The sequence below is a fragment of the Mesocricetus auratus genome, unplaced genomic scaffold (assembly GCF_017639785.1).
Source record: "Mesocricetus auratus isolate SY011 unplaced genomic scaffold, BCM_Maur_2.0 Super-Scaffold_100007, whole genome shotgun sequence".
Lineage (NCBI taxonomy): Eukaryota > Metazoa > Chordata > Mammalia > Rodentia > Cricetidae > Mesocricetus > Mesocricetus auratus.
In genome coordinates this window covers 77688070-77706326 of record NW_024429191.1, presented here as the reverse complement: position 1 = coordinate 77706326, position 18257 = coordinate 77688070, and the positions used below count along the sequence as shown (strand labels likewise).

The window sequence follows — 18257 nt, the reverse complement described above, 5'->3', positions numbered from 1 at the left end:
CTGTCAATTTTGGTTAGAGAAGTTTCTTTGTTGCAGTGGGTAGTGATAACTGCAGAGAGTCATACTTGGTCAACATGCTGGGACTAAGTGACTACTGAATACTCAGCCCTAAACAGGGCATCTGTAACCCTAAGGCTCAGGGAACATTGCAGAAGATGGGGTGAGGAGAATGTGAGAGCTGGAGGAAGGGGTGGGGTGTCGTGTAAAGTCTCTTTTGACATGACATAGCCATGGCATCCTCATACCCACAGCTGCTGTGACTGCCTACTTAGGTCTGTGCTCATTAGCATCCTGTCATGGAGAGGGGAGGAACTCATAAGATCCTGTCTCTTCCTGAAGATCTATAGGCCATTGATGGCTTCTGGGGAGGGGGAAACTCTTTATTCAGTGGCCAGGTATCCATGCACCTATAAAACCCCCAGTAAGCAACTCTAATGCAATTCACTGTGTCATCAAAATAAAAAGATGCAAAAGTAGAAGAGGAATGAGTTGGGAAGAGGAGGGGGATCAATAAGGGTGGGGAAGGGGACAAGAAAGGATAATGGAGGGTGAAACTGATCAAAATGCATGGGTTACAATGAAACCTATTATTATGCATAACACATGACAATGAACACTTTAAAAAATGTTCTGGGGCTCTTGGTGGGCTTCTTTGCCACAAATAATCTAGGACTGTCATATTTTAAGGCACAAACATGGCCCTTCCATGTGATGGACCTTGAGAATTAAGGGATATCCTTGGTACTAAATCCCAAACCCCTCTCTTCTTACAGGCTGACTGTCCCATCTGTACATGTGCCCATCTCTCTGGCCTTCCTGTATCATTACACACTCAGAGGCTGCATCTTCCTGTCTTAGGTGTGGCAGCGGGTATTGCTTTGGCTACAATGTTTGCAGCCTGTTGTTTTCAGGTGGCTCTTATATTTCTTCTCTGAGGCTTTTGCTCCCTTGGTTTAGGATAAGATCCCCTTTGGGGTCATCTCGGGTTAGGCCCATCAGGTCACCAGTGATCACCATGCTTTAGGTCATTGCCTCTGCTGCCAGAATGATGAGTTATCACGTGCCTTGCCGTCTCTTTCTAGGTTTTGCGTGATAACACTTGTTGAGCCTCCCAAAGTGTTAGGTTCTTGAGTCTAAACATTGTTACCCACAAAGTCCAGTGAAGCAGAAAGGGTGGCACTGTAGGCCCTAAGAGTGGACATTTTAATTACTTAGAGAACTCTGGGTAGGAAACCACTTCTGCTCCCACTGAAAAGCCAAGAATACTGACATATCTGGACTAGGGGAATTTTCTAATGTGTTTTTTTCCTCCCCACCCACCTGTCTCTTTATCTCCTCTCTCTCTCCCTCTCTTCCTCCCCTCTCTCCTCTTGTGTTTGTGTGTTCTATGATGTTTCTGCCTAAGGCAGTTGTATGTAACCCTTCACATGTCTCAGCTTCCTCCTTTCCTATTTCTGGCCAGAACACAATCAAATCTGTTCCCTCATGGGCCTTTACAGTAAGCTTCAGGGGCACAGCTCGGTGAATCATCTTTTAATCTTCCTTTTTTCCTCACTCAATTCAGTGCTTCTCAACTATGCCTTTCCATTCGATAAATATATATAAAAACCCCTAATCTTGCTTAACGCTATTTTAACTTTAAACAGCACAGATGCCAAACTCCCATCAAGGCTAGAAGACAGCTTAGTTAGAATACAGGTTATGCTTGTTTTTAAGAGACACTCCCTCTAACTGAACATTACCTCCCCTTTTGGGAGAATCATAGTTGCTCTTCAGATGTGAGCCCCTGGGCTGTCTACCTGCCAGGGGAAGATTGTAGCAGGAAAGAGAGGAACATTTCTCGTGGGTCCTGATCTCCCCTAGGCACCTGTCTGGCCCCAGGCAGTCTTCATCTCTGATCCCTGAATGCACATTTCCCTTCCAACTGGCTTTCCCTTGACCTCCTACTTCTCTTTAAGCACTCGAATGTACTCCAAGAGGGGCTCTGGTCCCACTTGGATTACTCTCCCTCCTGTGACCTCCTATACTCAGTTTGCTCAGCTCCAGGACACCTCTGGTCTCTGCCCTTCCTCCTGGCAGCACTGCCAGGGTCTTTCTCTGCAGCCTTGGTTGACCTGGCATTTTCTCTGTAGATGAGGCTGGACTCCAGCTCACACTGATTCTCCACCCTTGAGTTTCCAAGTGCCAGGGTTGCAGGTGAATTCCGCCACTTGCCACCCTCTTCAGTTCCTGGTGGTGGCTCCTGCTCTCATTCTGTCATTTTGGTGCCATGTCCACCTCGTGCACAAGACTGCTGTTCTTTTGTGTCCTGCTTCAGGAGTGCAGATTTGTGGGAGATGCCTTGTCATGGACTCAAGAGCCTACAAAGTAGAGATTCAGTGTTTCTATCCTGGGAACATCCAAACTATGGGTACCAGAAGGCTTGTCCCAAACTGCCCCTTTGATGAGCTCTCTCATCTGCTCTAGGGACTCTATTCTAGCCTGGCTGTAATTCTGGCTTACCAAGGGAGAGACCCAAAGCAGAAACTTGGTGTCTATTTACTGAATGAACTGAGTGGGTGGCTCTGGATGGCTGATACCTTACCTGGCTTGGTGTTCAGTCCAGACTTGGTCCCTTCAGGCTGTCTGGGAGATCAAAAAGAACGTGGGCTTGAGAGTCAGGCAGACCTGGGCTGGCATTTCAAGGTCTGTGCCTTTCTTCAAGCTCAGGGAGCTCAGGCAAGTTACTCAACTACTTTGAGCATTTTTCTTTTTCTGTAGTAATAATAATACATTTTAAATGTGTATGAATTTTTTTCTGAGTTTATGTGGGCATTCCATTTGTGTTCTTGATGCTCTTGAAGTCCAAGAAGAGGGTTTCAGATTCCCTGGGAGTTACAGATGTGGGTGCTAGTAATCAGACTGGGGGTTCTCTGGAAGAGCAACCAGTGCTCTTAACCACTGAGTTGTAGCTCCATAGTCTATACAGGGATATTTGTACAACACTGTAGCAGGAGTGTAAGGCATGAAATATGTGTACAGAGAGAACATCTGGTACCAAACGTGGTGCAACTTTAGAGATAGTCAACATTTTTATAGTAGTATATGCCAACCTTGAGTATATAGGTAGGTGTGATGTGTGTGTGTGTGTGTGTGTGTGTGTGTGTGACAGACAGATGACAGACAGACACACACACAGATTCAGAGAAATACTGTGCTAAGTTCCAGATCTGATTCCCAGCACATATAGAAGTGCCTCACTTCACCTTCATATTTTCTCTACATCTTGCTCTTTCTAGCACCTGACCTCCTCCCCTCAGGCTTAACAAACAAGACATGCAGGGTTCTTCTGATCTCTTCCTTATTCTTCTTCCATCATAGAAGTTCTCATAAAGCAAACATTGGTCATGGGACATGAACTAGAGAAATAATAAACAGATCTTGTTTATTATCTTGAAGACAGTGCACACACAGATTTCTTTTATTTTTATGGTGCTTCGGATGGAACCAGATGTATATGTTAGGCAAATTGTCACTCATGAAGCCACATCCCCAGCTCCTGAACTGATGTGTAAAGGTCACAATTCAATTATTGGTTCCTCTTGGTCCCGTCAGATGGCTGCTTGTTGTTTCATTTAAGAGTTACTACAGAGAGGGCCTTGTTGCCATAGAGCAGTGGTCACGCCCTCTAACTGTGGTCCTATGTCCTGCAACATCAGTGTCAGGGGCCTTGCTGGAGACTCTCAGGCCTGACCTCAAATGCAGTGTGTGAGAAACTCCAGCCTGGCAACCTGCAGTGCTGAAAGTCTTGGCTGTTCTGACATAGATGAAGTTCCAGGGTCGCCAGCAGAGAAGCTGCAAAAATGGAAGCAGCCTATATCGCTAGCACAGCTGGACACAAATTTCAGTTTTAGAGGACTTGAAAACACATACTACTTCTACTCTTCTTGTATATATTTTTGGGCCACTTGAACCTCTTTCTTTGATGGTCTGATGATTGGGGTAGGCCTATTGCTGGCTGCAAACTTGCATTCTTGAGTACTCATTTTTTTCCTACAGTTTTTTTTAAATAAAGAAAACCCTCCCTGTCCCTTTCTGTCTGTACAAGTTGTCCTTATCTTCAAGTTCCAGGTAGTTCCTTTGATGTTTTTTCAATGTTTCCCAAGCACAGTGATCTTATGGGGTCCCATGGGTAGAACTAGGAAATAGACAGCTAAAGGAACCCTCCCTGATTTCTCTGCTGACATATCACCAGCCTCCGGCCCAAACACCTGCCTGGCGAGCGTAGGCACTAATTAAGTATCTGTTGAATGAGTGAATGAAAGGACAAAGGAGAGTAACAGGCAGATGAAGCAAGGAGGGAGTTTTGTGTCTGCATGGAGGACTTATAATCCATTTTTGTTGTCGAGATGAAAATTAAAACGACTTTGAGAGATACCACCAAGAAAAATAAATGGCAGCAAATACTGGTGTGAATGAACACTGTTACGGCCACTATGGAAAACAGTCTCAGGCTGTGAGCCAGCTTTATTACTCCTGGTCATTCACCCAAAGGACCCCACGTCCGATTAGGGATACTACACTTGCATATCCAGGTTACCACTGCCCTTTTCACACCGGGAAACGGGAGCAGTAGAGACGTCCATCAACAGTTAAATGGGCAGTGAAGATGTGCTTCATGCACTCAACAGACTCTTACTCACTCACTATAAGGAAAAATTAGGAAATTCTCAGGAACATGGATGGAACCGGAAAACATTATATTTAGCAAGGATTCCCGGGTTCAGAAAGAAAGATACTGCATGTGCTCTCTCATAGGCAGATCCTAGCTTTTAACTGAGAAATATATGTATCTAGGTGGGAGTAGATGTGAAGCAGCTAGGTAAGAGCCCTCAGACGGGGCGAAAACGCTTCAAGGGAGAGACATGGGAAGAATACAACGCATGAGATGTGGAAAGATGGCGGAATAGTCCAGAGGGGGAAACTGGCGGAAAGGGAGGTAAAGGGAGGGAAATAACCAAAATAAAGCTTGCATCAAATGTTGAGGACAATTGCTACTTTGTAAGCTAATTACAAACAGTAAAAATATGGCTGGAGAGATGGTTCAATAGATAAAAGCCCCGATTGCTCTTTCAGAGGACCAGAGTTCCATGCCCACTGCCCACAAGGAGGCTTACAAATGACTGTGACTTCAGCCCCAGGGGACCTGACACCCTGTTCTGGTCTCTATGGACACTACATGTGTGTGGTGCACATACATGCATCCAGACAAAATACCCTATAAACATTAAAAAGAAATGCTCTCAAGTTTCCCAAATAATGAGCAAATTATTTAGGTGTACTTCACAGAAATACAAGGCCATTTCAAAAGAGACGAAAGGTCAAAGTCTCTGAATGTTTATCATCTATAAGCAGGGTGAGGAGGGATTTGATGTAGTGAGAGGGTCAGGTGAAGCGACTGAGACCCCAAGAACGACATCGTAAAGCGCTAATCATTGCCTATTAATTAGCATATAGCACTAAGTAATTAGTCACAGTAGACAGAACCAGAATTTAAAAAAAATTAACTTAAAAGTTCTGAGTTCATACATGGTACTATATTTGCATCATTTTCACCCCTCCCTCTTCCTCTGCAACTTCTTCTGTGTACCCCAATTCCTCAAATTTAAAACGTCTCATTCTTTAATTTTTGTTTCATACACATGCACATAAAAAGCGTATATGTATATAAGCATGGCCCGTGGAGTCCATTTTGTGCTGCTCATATGTGTATTTGTTTAGGGCTGACCACTTGAGATTAGATAATTTATCAGGAGGCTCGCTCTATCCTGGAAAAGACCAATTCTCCTTCTCTCTTGGCTCTCACCGTAAGAGATGTCTGTAGACCACAGCGCTGGAGGCTGCTGGGAGGGGCAGACACCGCTTCTTCACAGAGCCCAGAGAAGCGACCGAGGAACACAGTGAGTGGGAGCTGAGGCTTTGAGTGGAGGGCAATGAGAACCCCCAAGGATGTCGTCCTCCTCCTGAGCCTGTATGAAGTGCAGTTCCTGAGTGTCTGCTGGGGGGACATGCTCTGAATTTAGCTGAACACCGAATCTACTGTGAATCTGAGCAGGCTGCTGGTGTCTGAGTGGGACTCTGGTGGACATCAGCCACTAGGAGGTGCAGTGGTGGCTCTCAACCCAGGCCAGGGGTGCGTTGCAGAGCAGGCAGGGCCCCTGGCTCTGTTCTGAGTCACTGTGACCCACGCCATGTTTCAGTTGAAGGCAACGCTGCCTATTGTTAACCCTGGAGTTGAGATTTATGACAAATCCCCAAACCTGTGCAGTTCTGGGTCAAGCACATGAAGAAGACTTGGTTCACCCCACATGCTGAACGAACAGTTCCCTGGGCTCAGGGTACAGGCTTCACAAAAACCGAGACACAGTACAACCTTTGAGCAACTGTTCTCCTGGATGGAGTAAGAGGAGCTCTGAAGACTGACGAGGGCAATATCATTGAAGTTCATGCAACTGGAGACTGCTGCTGGGTGCTGACTTGTTCTCTGGGCCAGGAAATGTCTTAGGGTGTCATGGCTTATTGAAGAGGTTGGGGGCATAGGTAGACAATTCTTAACCGGTTTCCCTATCTCCTGTGTCAGAGCACCTATGTGAGGCAGAGGCCCTGGTGACCTTGTGCTGACCCAGATGCCAAGTCTCATCAGGCCCATCTAGGGCAGAAGCTGGAGTATCAGGTGTTGCCACCATTAAGGTTCAGCCTCAGGGCAAGTTCAGCATATATCAGAAACTTAGATAGTGAGAACTGCCAGTACACACCCTGACACTGTGTCAATACCAAGTACGACAGCAGAGAGCTCTTGGGAGAGACTTCAAAGGAGCCCTGGGCACCACAGCAACTGCAAGGAGAGAGAGGCTGTTGTTCTTCTTAGTGGCCGAGTCAAGACTTGAACTCTGGTCTCTTTGAAGGAGGTCCAAAATCCATCTCTTGGAAGCTTTGAAGGGAAAAATTACACAGAAGCTTTCGGGCTGCACCAGCATCAACAAGGACTGGTTGGGTGTGCACAGTTTTGAGCCTTTCCCCAAACTTTCTGAACCAGAAGTCATTTTTATCAAGTCTTTCAGGTGACTCTGATGCATTCATAAGTTTAGGAGCCCCTAGGCTAGGAGTACGTTTAGGGTAGGCTCCTGTTTGACTAGACACTGTAGAAAGGTTTGGTCTCCCTTTCCCAATGCACCCCATCGGTGAGGAGTCAATTGTGCCATGGAGACAGTGTCTCTTGTGCATTTAGAAACCATGAAAATGGGAAATGATGCCAACTGCTGAGTTCTCATGTTCTATCAGTTTGGAAAGATCCAGACATACTGATCCACTCAAGCTCCACGTGAAGTTCCACTAGCGAGTGCTTCTGGCAGATACCTTGGCTTAGAATCCACAGATAACTTAATCTGGAATGTCTGCATGAGGCAGCCATGGCTAAGAACAGATAGGTCTCCAGAACTCAGCACCATAGCTGACCAAAGACGAGAAACATCCCTGGAGATATTTAAAAAGAAGTTTTACAACCACTAACGAGGGCATCTGGGCATTTGGCGGGGCTGGGTGTGGTGGTGACAGTCAGTCTTCTGGCTCCTCCAACCTTCTGACTCCTACTTTCTAGTTCGTAATCACCAGTAAAACCAAAGGCACTTGAGCAGGCTCTGCTTCCCACCCTCTGCTTTGTAAACTACAAATTACAGTAGCTGGCCGAGAAACATACAAAGGACAGCTGCTGGTGGTTTAATCCAGCCCCCATCACGGTAGGGAGCTCGGGTGCAGAAGCGGCTATAGTCTCACGCTCTAATGGCAGAGGGAATGAGATTAAGTTAGAATGTGGCTGGTCTGCCTCTAGTTATTCTCGTGCTAAGACTCCTGTCCATGTGGACATTGATTCACTTGTGAGAACTTGGGAGTTTTACCATGGGATGCTGAGGAAAGGCCAGAGACTGTCACGCCCTCCTCTTCGCTGCAACTCTGTTCTTTTCTCTAAGTGGTGGAGTGTGGTGCAGGCAACTGAAGCCTGAGGCTCCGACCAACAACAGTCTCAATGAGAAAGTGCGGTCTTCATTACTCTTACTGTAGCAAGCATCTGGCCCAACCGCCTTACTCCTCCTTTGTGCTTAAATAGCGTCTTTCATCCAGCAAGTTCAAAGATGTCTAACAAAATAAACAATCCTATTCTTGTATCATGACATCATCAGTAAGCATCGTTCTGCCCATATAAGGAAGAAAGAGGGAGAGTGAGTCACTCAGTGGTTGAGGGATTCTTCTGGTAGCATGAAGTGAGTCAGTGGGGCCTCAGGGGCATTGACCTGTGTTTATTAAGTTCATATCCAATGACTTGACTGTCGTTTATAATGAGATGAGTCGGTGTAAAGAGGCTGTATGGGAAATGGTTTGGTGTCATGGGAAGAAATGCTGGGCTCAGGAATTATTATACTTGGTGTGTGTGTGTGTGTGTGTGTGTGTGAAGAAATTCCCTGGAAATGTAGCATCCATCATTACCAGCACTGGAATCATGGTGATGATGATGAATTCTCCTCCTCCTCCTCCTCATCATCATCATCAGAGGATACATGTATTGAACACTTACTGTGAACTAAACACCAGTCTAAATTGTAGATACATCTATATACATGAGCCCACTTAATCCTCACAGTAATCTCACGAAATCAATATTGTTTTCCACTATGAAGATGAGCTGCCAAGGCTCCGAGAGGATAAACAGCACATTAAAGGCCCCATGGTCACTGAATGAAGAATACAAGATTCAGACCCATGACAGTCTGCCTTCTCAACTGCGCTTTAATCACTGTGCTTTCAGAAGCTGAGCCTCAGATTTTGTCAGTAGGATAAACAGAACCACAATTATGCCATTGCTTTGGTTCCCTTCCTTTGAGAAGTGGTTCTCAAGCTTCCTAACGTTGTAGACCCTTTAATATTCTTATTCTGGACCCCCAACCATAAAATTATTTTTGTTGCTACTTCTTTTTTCTTTTGTTTTTTTTTGAGACAGGGTTTCTCAAAAACCTGTATTGCTTTGGAGCCTGTCCTGGAACTCACTCTGTAGACCAGGCTGGCCTCGAACTCACAGAGATCCACCTGCCTCTGCCTCCGGAGTGCTGGGATTAAAGGTGTGCACTAACAACGCCCAGCTCTGTTGCTACTTCTTAACCGTAATTTTGCAACTGTTTTACATCATAATATAAATATCTGTATTTTCTGATGGTCTTAGGTGACTCCTATGACAGGGTCATTTGACCCCAATGGGATCGCAGCCCTCAGGTTGAGAATCACTGCCTTAGAGGAAGGGAGGATGCTACTGTTACAGGAATCATTTTGAGTTGAGGACACCAAGGTGGGAGGAATGAAAATTCCATAGCATCTCCAAGTAGCTTGAAACTTGAGTACAATTTGGATGAGTAGGATTCAACAAAGAAGCTTAATCCATGTGCCACCCCCTCAATACCATAACCCAAAATTACACATATCAAGGAAGAAGAAATACTGTCTGAAACCCTCATTTATGTCCACTACTTTTACCCTTCACAAAGAATATCATTTATCCCGTTTGAACTTCAAACAACCTTGAGAGAGGCAGAGTAGGCATCATCATCCTCGTTGTGCAAGGGGGGATTCCTCAGGCCTAAAGAGTCAGGGTGTCTCCTCTCAGGCTCACAGACAAGGGGGTAAAACGGGCACTCAAGACTAAGTTCGATTCTGGCCCATTGCTCTGTCTCTGCACGCAGCCATAAATGGCTTTGGTGAAGATACATGCAGTGGAACCTTCACACCCTGATTATTCTTAAATACTAGGACAGACTTCATGGGGAAAGGCATTCATTCCAGGGCCCAGGGTCCCCCAAAAGATCACACTACTAGGGCCCCTCACATCCTACATCTTCTCCACACAAACTCAACATTTCAGGTCAATAGTCTGGCATTGGTCAGAACTATTGACCTTCCTCAGCCAAGGACTATCCTTTTTGTTGGTTATTATACCCAAGATACACAAGCATCTCTTTCCCTTGGTTCTTAGACTCCTCTGTGTTGGTTGCTCACATTGGCTTCCAAGGTTGCCCACACCTATGCGACCTTTGGTCTAGAGAGGGCAGTGTGGCGTGTGCCCATCAGTAGGCTCGAGTGCTGCCTCCCACTTCATTCCATGACTCTGATTCCCTTTTTGGATTTCCTCTTTAAATGGATAAAACTCACATGATGTCTTCTTTCACACCACTGTCCCACTCCCCTGAAACCATTTCGCGCATTGCACATGCCAAAAGCCTCTTTCCCTTCTTAAAAACACACCCCTGGGGAGTCCATGGGGCTGATGTATCGCCATCAACAACCCCCTACCCCCCCACCCCGTGGATGCCAAAGCAACAAGACCCTACTAGAAAAGTAACTAATTACCAGAAAAAGATTCTTAAGGGCATTAGAATTCTAATGAAATCAATTCCTTCAAGTCCTGCCTACAAATTACCTGCAAAGCAGAGTACAAATGGACCTTTGAAAAACTGGCAGCTAGGCCCTGGAGATGGTGAGGTGGGTAGTTGTGCGAGCATGGGGACCCAAGTTCAAATCCCTGTGAATTCCCCTAAAAAGCTGAGTTTGATCACGTATGTCTGCAGTGGCGGAGGCAGTGACAGGAGGGTCCACCCTGGGGTTGAGAAGCAGGAACTGGGATTGAAATGGTCCAATTGGAATATGAGGCGAGTGACAGGGTGGGGGAGAAGTGGTGGTGTGTAAAGGAAGGATATTTTATCGCCTTGTCCAATTACACGGCGTTATGCAAGTCTGAGAGCTCCAAGAGGGGCAAGAACACATCATAGTTTATATCCACCAAGACCCTGCCCTTAGGACTGTGCTAGACACACAGTGGAGAGTCAGCAAATGTCGCTGCTCTTAACATCATACATGCAATCTTAAAACTATATTAAATACAAACACATTTCCAAATGTCACCTTATACCTTTAAAATACCTCATCTCTTTCCTTTTGCCTATTTCTTGTTTAATTTTTGGGCCCAAATTGAATTATCCATAAACAGCTATGATTCTTTGGCTTTAATTTGGTTCTGTTCTCAGCATAGAAAATGTGCCTAGCAAATGTATTTTGAATTAAATTGAACCAGATAAAGAAAGGCAGGTTTGAGGGTCCATGGAGAGCTCAGTTTCTCTTAGAAGGTTTAAAACATTTCAATTAGTAAATCAGGAAAACACTTAAATCTACTGCTAGCCTGAGTGAGGTTCTGGGAACCTTTAAGCCTGGAGGGGGGGTCTCATTTCTATTATTAGCTCAAGAGGGAAATAAAACACTGCAAGGGATGCCTGTCTTTTGCTTACTTACCAGCCAGTCTGCCTGAGGTCTCCATGCTGAGTCGCTCCACATCACCTTCTGCAGGGCAGTCAGCAGGGAAACCAGGAGTAGGTTGCAGGCAACAGGGGTAACCTGTACTTCCTGCATCTTCAATGTGACTGATGTTTGTCCAACACCCGAAGCCAGTGCATGTCTGACTGTCCCCTTTCATGCCCCCATATTCCATGCTCGCAGGGCACAGACGGCATTGCTGCTCTTGGAGTTTGCATCGCCAGGATGCAAACAACTGTGCATTTCAGCTACAAACAAATCTGGATGTTGGAGATGATGCTCTGCTCTGGATACTCTGGGTCAAGGTTGATTGTTCAGAGGCCTTAGAAGCCATAGTCCTGTGCCTGCAGGTCTTGCAGGGCCTGTCTCCATTTACCCCTCACAGGACGCTCAGCAGGATAGGTTGTTTTCCTGACCATCAGTTTTGTACATCCTGGCTACTTCTCAGCTTTGCTCTCTAGCTGGTTAGCTCATTCGAAAGTGGGCTGGCTCTGTCCGGTTTATGTGGCTCTGCACAGTTCTGAGGTTCCCGCTGCTTTCTTCTGAATGTTCTTGTCTTTTATTTTTTACAGGACAGTCCCCTCCTTGTCTCCATTTGGCTCCATTTCTTTGATATCTCTGCATTGGTGGGATTCTATTATTGCCCTTCCGGATGACCAAATCCGCAAATCTTCTCCTATATATAAGCACCTGAACATTTTCTTTGGTGGAGGCCTCTAGGGGGCTATACCGGGAAGCCCATAGATAAGACCAAAGGGACTGGAGGATGCTGCAGGTATTCCATTGGTGCTCTGGGCAAGGCTTCCCTGGATGGGGAAGAAGGCAGGTTGAGAAACAGCTCTTTTCTGGAAATCCCATGCTTTGGGGCAGGTGGACAAGTCATGGGTTCTCATCTTTGGATGCAGTCATCTTGCCAACCATCCCAAGCCCAGATGGAAAGTGATGGAAGCTCTCTGCCGACTTCCAGCACTGGCCTGGTGTCCTTCTGATGGAAAGCCTGGGTGGTACCTGTCTCTAGACCCGCCTATTTCTCCCACTTTAATAGCCTTGGGAAAAAACAAAGAAAGTTTGACTTTATTGCAAGCCCAAGGCTGCTTTGTAGTGTTCTGGGCCTTTAAAATCTGAATGTTTTTTAATAATAAGCGGGGGCTAATGGTCTTGGAGAGTGCAGACACTGGATCTTTTATCGGAGACTCCAGCCACATGAAGACTACCATGAAAGCTGACAGGGAGCAGGACTCCAATAAGTTGTCAGTCAAACAGAAGCTCTGGCTGCCAGCCAAAGCCATAGGAGCTTGGGATGATGCTCTGGAGATTCAGGCAGTAGTCTGCAGTGCCTATAATTACATAAATTTTATACATTCCCAATTGGGCCATCTCATCTTCAGATCTTCTGGTCCTGTTCACCACTACCCATTTCTAGCTTGCACCCCTCCCCCATCTCACTCCCCACCACCAGGCTTATAGGGTCCTCCAGTATTATCTTTCGTAGCATCTAAGCCCTTGGATTCAATGACATAATGTAGCCTTCCTTTCCTACTTTTGAACCCTTGGTCCTAAGAACATCTGTATGCAGATCAGTAGTGCTGGAGCCTGGATGCCTAGAACAGAACATTGTATATACATACATTGAACTTAGAGAGTTGGGTAGAATGTTAGAAAGTTAAACTGGAAATTTAAAAGTGATTTTTAGTGTTAAAGCTGACATGGATATGTTACATACTATAGAGTCAATGGGCTCAAGTTTAAGATAACGTGATTTCTTGCCCAGGGAGACCCCTTTGGACTTTCTCTTTACCTTGCCAGGGATTGGACCTGGGACACTGCATATAGTAGGCAAGTGCTCTACCTACCACAGACCTAAACTCCCAACCCCTTTGGATTATCTCTTGACTTTCTTAAATGAGCCCATTCATTGTTTTGATTGATGTCCCATTTGATGACCATTTCCTCTTCCCTTCCACATTTCTTTTCTTAGGCAGTTTAAATGAATTTATACTGACTCATCAGCTAATATTTTTGGGATCTCTTTCAGAACTGTCTCTTCTTCCAGAAACTTCTCTGTCCTCAAGGTGATTATTAAAATCTCTATCATTCTCATAAGTGATAACAGAGGCCATTACATGGTCCTGTAAACCACAGGCAGATCTCCAACCTTCATAGCCGAGGCTCAGATCAGCCCAAAATCACCACCACAGTCATTCATCCTTGGCCTGAAATATGGCAACATTCAGAGAGTTGTCTCTCATCACAAGGAACAAGAGTTGATGACTGTAACTGAATGTAATGTCTTCAAGCAATCTGTCTCTCTCTCTCTCTCTCTGGAAATGCCAGATTTGCTAGGACACACAGTTGACTATGGGCCTTCAGGATCTTGTAACACAAAAGAATGTCACTGGATGAACCAACACCCAACTGACCAGGGCTGGACCATGTGGTTCCTTTGAAGGTCTACAACAGAACTCTGATTTCATGGGTGTAATGGCTGAAGAAGAGTCCTGACGTAGCAAAAAGCTCAAGTAAAGAATTTTATGGGATCAGGGACTCTTCTGAGGGAGGCAAATGACAGAGTGAAGGACAGGGCGTCTGAAAACTAGCGAAGAAGTACAAAGACAAAAGATTTTACATACTGTGTCCACACCCTCTGTAGAAGGGTTATAAATGCTCACCAGAGGAAGGACACCCAGAGTTCTGAGGCTTGGAGAATCCTCTCTGTGTCTTCAGCCAGGCGCCCCACTCCCCACAGCACCATGCCATACAGTTGCTGCCTGCCCGCCCTGAGCTGCCGCACCAGCTGCTCCTCCAGGCCCTGCGTGCCCCCCAGCTGCCATGGCTGCACCCTGCCTGGGGCCTGCAACATCCCTGCCAATGTGGGCAACTGCAATTGGTTCTGTGAGGGCTCCTTCAACGGCAACGAGAAGGAGACCATGCAGTTCCTGAATGACCGCCTGGCCAGCTACCTGGAGAAGGTGAGGCAGCTGGAGAGAGATAATGCAGAGCTGGAAGCTCGGATCCAGGAGAGGAACCAGCAGCAGGACCCTCTGGTGTGCCCCGCCTACCAGGCCTACTTCAGGACCATTGAGGAGCTGCAGCAGAAGGTGAGAGGGCAGACTATCTAAGAACCCAGCAGCAGCTGCCTTTTGTTGAATGGGGAGACATGCTCAAGTTCAAGTGGATCTCACAACAGAACTTTTGTTTCAGATTCTGTGTGCTAAGTCTGAGAATACTAGGATGATCGTGAAGATTGACAATGCCAAGCTGGCAGCCGATGACTTCAGGACCAAGTGAGTTGTTTGGCATCCACACTAGCATCCTTTTCTTTTGCTGAACCGCCAGTTTAAAAAAGGGATTTCCATAGCTTTTCCTAACAGCAGGCAATCTGCTAGTTGTGAACGATTCTGACAAAGATGTTGGGGGCAGAACCAAGCAAAAGGAATCACAAAAATGGAAAAGGACAATGTTGGGTTTTGATGGAGCATCCAGAACTTTCTGTCCACTGGGTCTATTTATTTCAGGAAGTAGGAAGGCAAGGCAAATGGCATCTGGCATGGATTAATGTTTGGAGTCTTGAAGATCTACCAGTTGCTGCTCTGACCCTGTCCTTTTTCAGGTATGAGACTGAGTTGTCCCTGAGGCAGTTGGTGGAGTCTGATATCAACGGCCTGCGCAGGATCCTGGATGAGCTGACCCTGTGCAAGTCTGACCTGGAGGTGCAGGTGGAGTCCCTGAAGGAGGAGCTGCTGTGTCTCAAGAGGAACCATGAAGAGGTGAGACTCGATGAAGGACCTAACTCAGTCTCAGGCTTTGGGGTTGGGAGAAGCAGAACTAAGGATATAAATATGAATCTCAGGATAGTTTTATGAGTCCACTTGAATGCCACCAAGACCCAATGAAAGAAAACTACAGATGAACTTGTGCATGTTCTCAGACAGGACATGCCTCACATTAAAAACGCATGTGTTGTTTCTCAGACATCTTCACTGGTTGGTAACTGGCCACTAAGCTGTAGAGTGCCAGACTTGCTATTTTAGTGATCTGATTCTTCTCTTGCTAAGATCAATGAGTCAAGGTAGATGAATGTTGCTTCCACTCTTCCAATGTCTTGGTGAGGAATGAGTGGGTTCTCCTGGGAGGTGCTACGACATGATTTTGCCTCTTTTTTGGTAGCAACATTTGATGTACAATCTGAACTGGTGTAGCCATCTTTTTGCATTCGAGGGTCTCACCGTTTCCAATCAGGGAAACTTGTTTGTTAGCCTGTTCTTCAGCAGCAGCTCAGTAAACCCTGGGGATTTTCTTTCAAAGCCAAGTGTCAAGTCAGGGTAATGGCGAGGAGGGAGTTGAGCCCATGGAGATTATTGGCCTTGAACTGATATAACAGACTGCTCCATTCCAAGGTTCTTCTAGGAGGAAATAGACTTAGGAGGGCTTCAACAGGCAGGGTTATATCTGAGACTCATTGAGGATAGTAACTCTGAATTTACATATCTTTAGGAAGTCAACACCCTGCGCTGCCAGCTTGGAGACCGCCTCAACGTGGAGGTGGACGCTGCTCCCACTGTGGACCTGAACCGTGTGCTCAATGAGACCAGGTGTCAGTACGAGTCCCTGGTGGAAACCAACCGCAGAGAAGTGGAGGAATGGTTCACCACACAGGTGGGCACCTGAGCTCATGGTCACCTGGGAACTGAGGCCCCCAGGACCCTAAGGTAGGGTCTGATCCTGTCTCTGCCCTTGCCTGTTGTAGACCGAGGAGCTGAACAAGCAGGTGGTGTCCAGCTCAGAGCAGCTGCAGTCCTGCCAGGCAGAGATCATCGAGCTGAGACGCACAGTCAACGCCCTGGAGATCGAGCTGCAGGCCCAGCACAACCTGGTGTGTAGTGTCCAGACCTGGGACCACTCCCTCCATGTCTTTCCCTCTTGAAGCCTGTGACTTGGGAGGCCATGCAGGAACCCTTAGAGGGAACATCCCTGTGACAGCCTGTCTTCTCCCCCACAGAGGAACTCTCTGGAAAACACACTGACAGAGAGCGAGGCTCGCTACAGCTCCCAGCTGTCCCAGGTGCAGTGCCTGATCACCAACGTGGAGTCCCAGCTTGGTGAGATCCGGGCTGACCTGGAGCGTCAGAACCAGGAATACCAGGTGCTGCTGGACATCCGGGCCCGGCTGGAGTGTGAGATCAACACGTACAGGGGCCTGCTGGAGAGCGAGGACTGCAAGTGAGTACATAGATGGATTTGATGAGACCTCACAAGGGAGTATAGGATTCACTTGGAGCCCTCAGAGATTTTCTACCTTGGGAAAGAAAATCAGGCCTTCCCACTTGACGTGTTCAAACAGAACTGACAAAACACCATGACCATCATAAAAACATCAAGTGGCTTGTTAGCACAGTTGTTTGTGTGCAAACTGAAATTGTGCAGCTATCTTTGTATTCTTCTGTGCTAACATGTAGGGTCATGTGAGCTGTCTTTTTTACAATACTTCATTGTATAGACAGCTTAAGATAGGTACTATTTTATCTGGTTGTATAACTAGCCTGGGGTAGGCTGGTGCAGTGCTCTTCCAGTTCTCTGTGTAAGGAAGCTTGGGCATGGAGAAGGCAGGAACTCACTCAAGGTGTGCATTGATTTGGGGTGTCTGTGTAGTACTTGTGGCTCTTAGTGTTAGTGATTTAAAGGCTTTGTAGTTTGTAGTAGAGGGGAACTGGGCATTCTTTGTTCTAGGCCAGGACAAGTCCTGACAGGATTTCTACTCTTGGGGACTCTCTGATACATGGCCTCACCTCACCTTTCGGTTCTATTTATTTTTCTAGACTACCTTGCAATCCCTGTGCCACAAGCAACGCGTGCGGCAAGCCCATCGGGCCCTGTGTCTCCAACCCCTGTGCCCCGTGCCCACCCCCTGCCCCTTGCACACCTTGTGTCCCACGTCCCCGCTGTGGGCCTTGCAACTCCTTTGTACGCTAGAACCCGGGGGATGCCAAAGGGACAAGGACACAGGGCTTAGTGCTCCAGAGCTCTGGCCTGGTTCTGGTATATTCCACAAAGCAGGCATAGAACACAAAATGAATAATCAGCACAGCCCTGGGATGATGGCTCCAGAAACTGTATCTTCAGCTACCGCACCTTTCTCCAGACTATTCCCTGCCTGCCTTTTCCTTCAGAAGGACCTGACTCTTCCTTGGCTTGCCCAGAGGACTCTGAAGTGCCATCGGTCCTCCCTGCTAATCTCACAATAAACATTTTCCTGTCTAAAGAAGATGCCTTTCTTATTGGTATTCATTTGTTGCTATCTGCTCACCAATTGAAAATCCACTTGAAAGTCAGGCTGTGTAATGGCTTGAGTCTTGATGGGCAGTTGGCTGGCCGGACACCTTGGATCCATGGATGAGGTAGAGCAGCCGTCAGAAAAGAGGGTGAGGCTGCTGCAGTGCTGGGCTGCTGTCTCCCTTTCATCATCTCTGTATTTCTCTTATGACGCGGGTTCTCCCAGAGCTTCCATATCCAAGCCTGAACTAGGAGTGATGAGCTAGGGATTGCTAAGAGGTTCTGGAAGAGTCATTTTTTCCTCAATAAAATCCTTGTATCAGGTGCTCTATGATTCTGGGTAATTGCGGTCCAGGCAACCTCAGGGGTACCCTGTGAAGGACGCCCCTGGCTTTCCCTGCCCTACCCAGCATGTCTTCCTCTCTTTTATGCAGGCTTGCATCATTAGCTCGGGCTTCCAGTCACTGACTGAAAAGATCCGTCAGTTCTTCATGCGATATTTATCTTTTCTCATGTCAATCTAACCAGTTCCTGATGAATTCTTACTCTGTAGATGCTGGGTGGTCAGCAGGGAGAGACACTTACATGCAGCTCCCAACCAC

The 18257-nt window shown here is 46.7% G+C and overlaps 1 protein-coding gene across 1 annotated transcript; it reads left to right on the top strand.

Annotated features, from left to right (window-relative positions):
• Window positions 1-13314: 13314 nt before the first annotated feature.
• On the top strand, window positions 13315-17647 carry LOC110339566 (keratin, type I cuticular Ha1). Its single transcript, XM_040749687.1, has 7 exons — window positions 13315-14483; window positions 14587-14669; window positions 14996-15152; window positions 15880-16041; window positions 16133-16258; window positions 16385-16605; window positions 17202-17647. The coding sequence occupies exons 1-7, from the start codon at window positions 14136-14138 to the stop codon at window positions 17353-17355; spliced, it is 1251 nt and encodes a 416-aa protein (XP_040605621.1). The 5' UTR covers window positions 13315-14135; the 3' UTR covers window positions 17356-17647.
• Window positions 17648-18257: the final 610 nt, after the last annotated feature.

What these genes read in the sequence shown, in the direction of transcription:
- LOC110339566 (XM_040749687.1), top strand. Translation starts at nt 14,136, where the DNA reads ATGCCATACAGTTGCTGCCTGCCCGCCCTGAGCTGCCGCACCAGCTGC. An exon ending in TTGAGGAGCTGCAGCAGAAG is followed by an intron (nt 14,484 to 14,586) that starts GTGAGAGGGCAG and finishes CTTTTGTTTCAG; the next exon opens with ATTCTGTGTGCTAAGTCTGA. An exon ending in AGGAATGGTTCACCACACAG is followed by an intron (nt 16,042 to 16,132) that starts GTGGGCACCTGA and finishes TGCCTGTTGTAG; the next exon opens with ACCGAGGAGCTGAACAAGCA.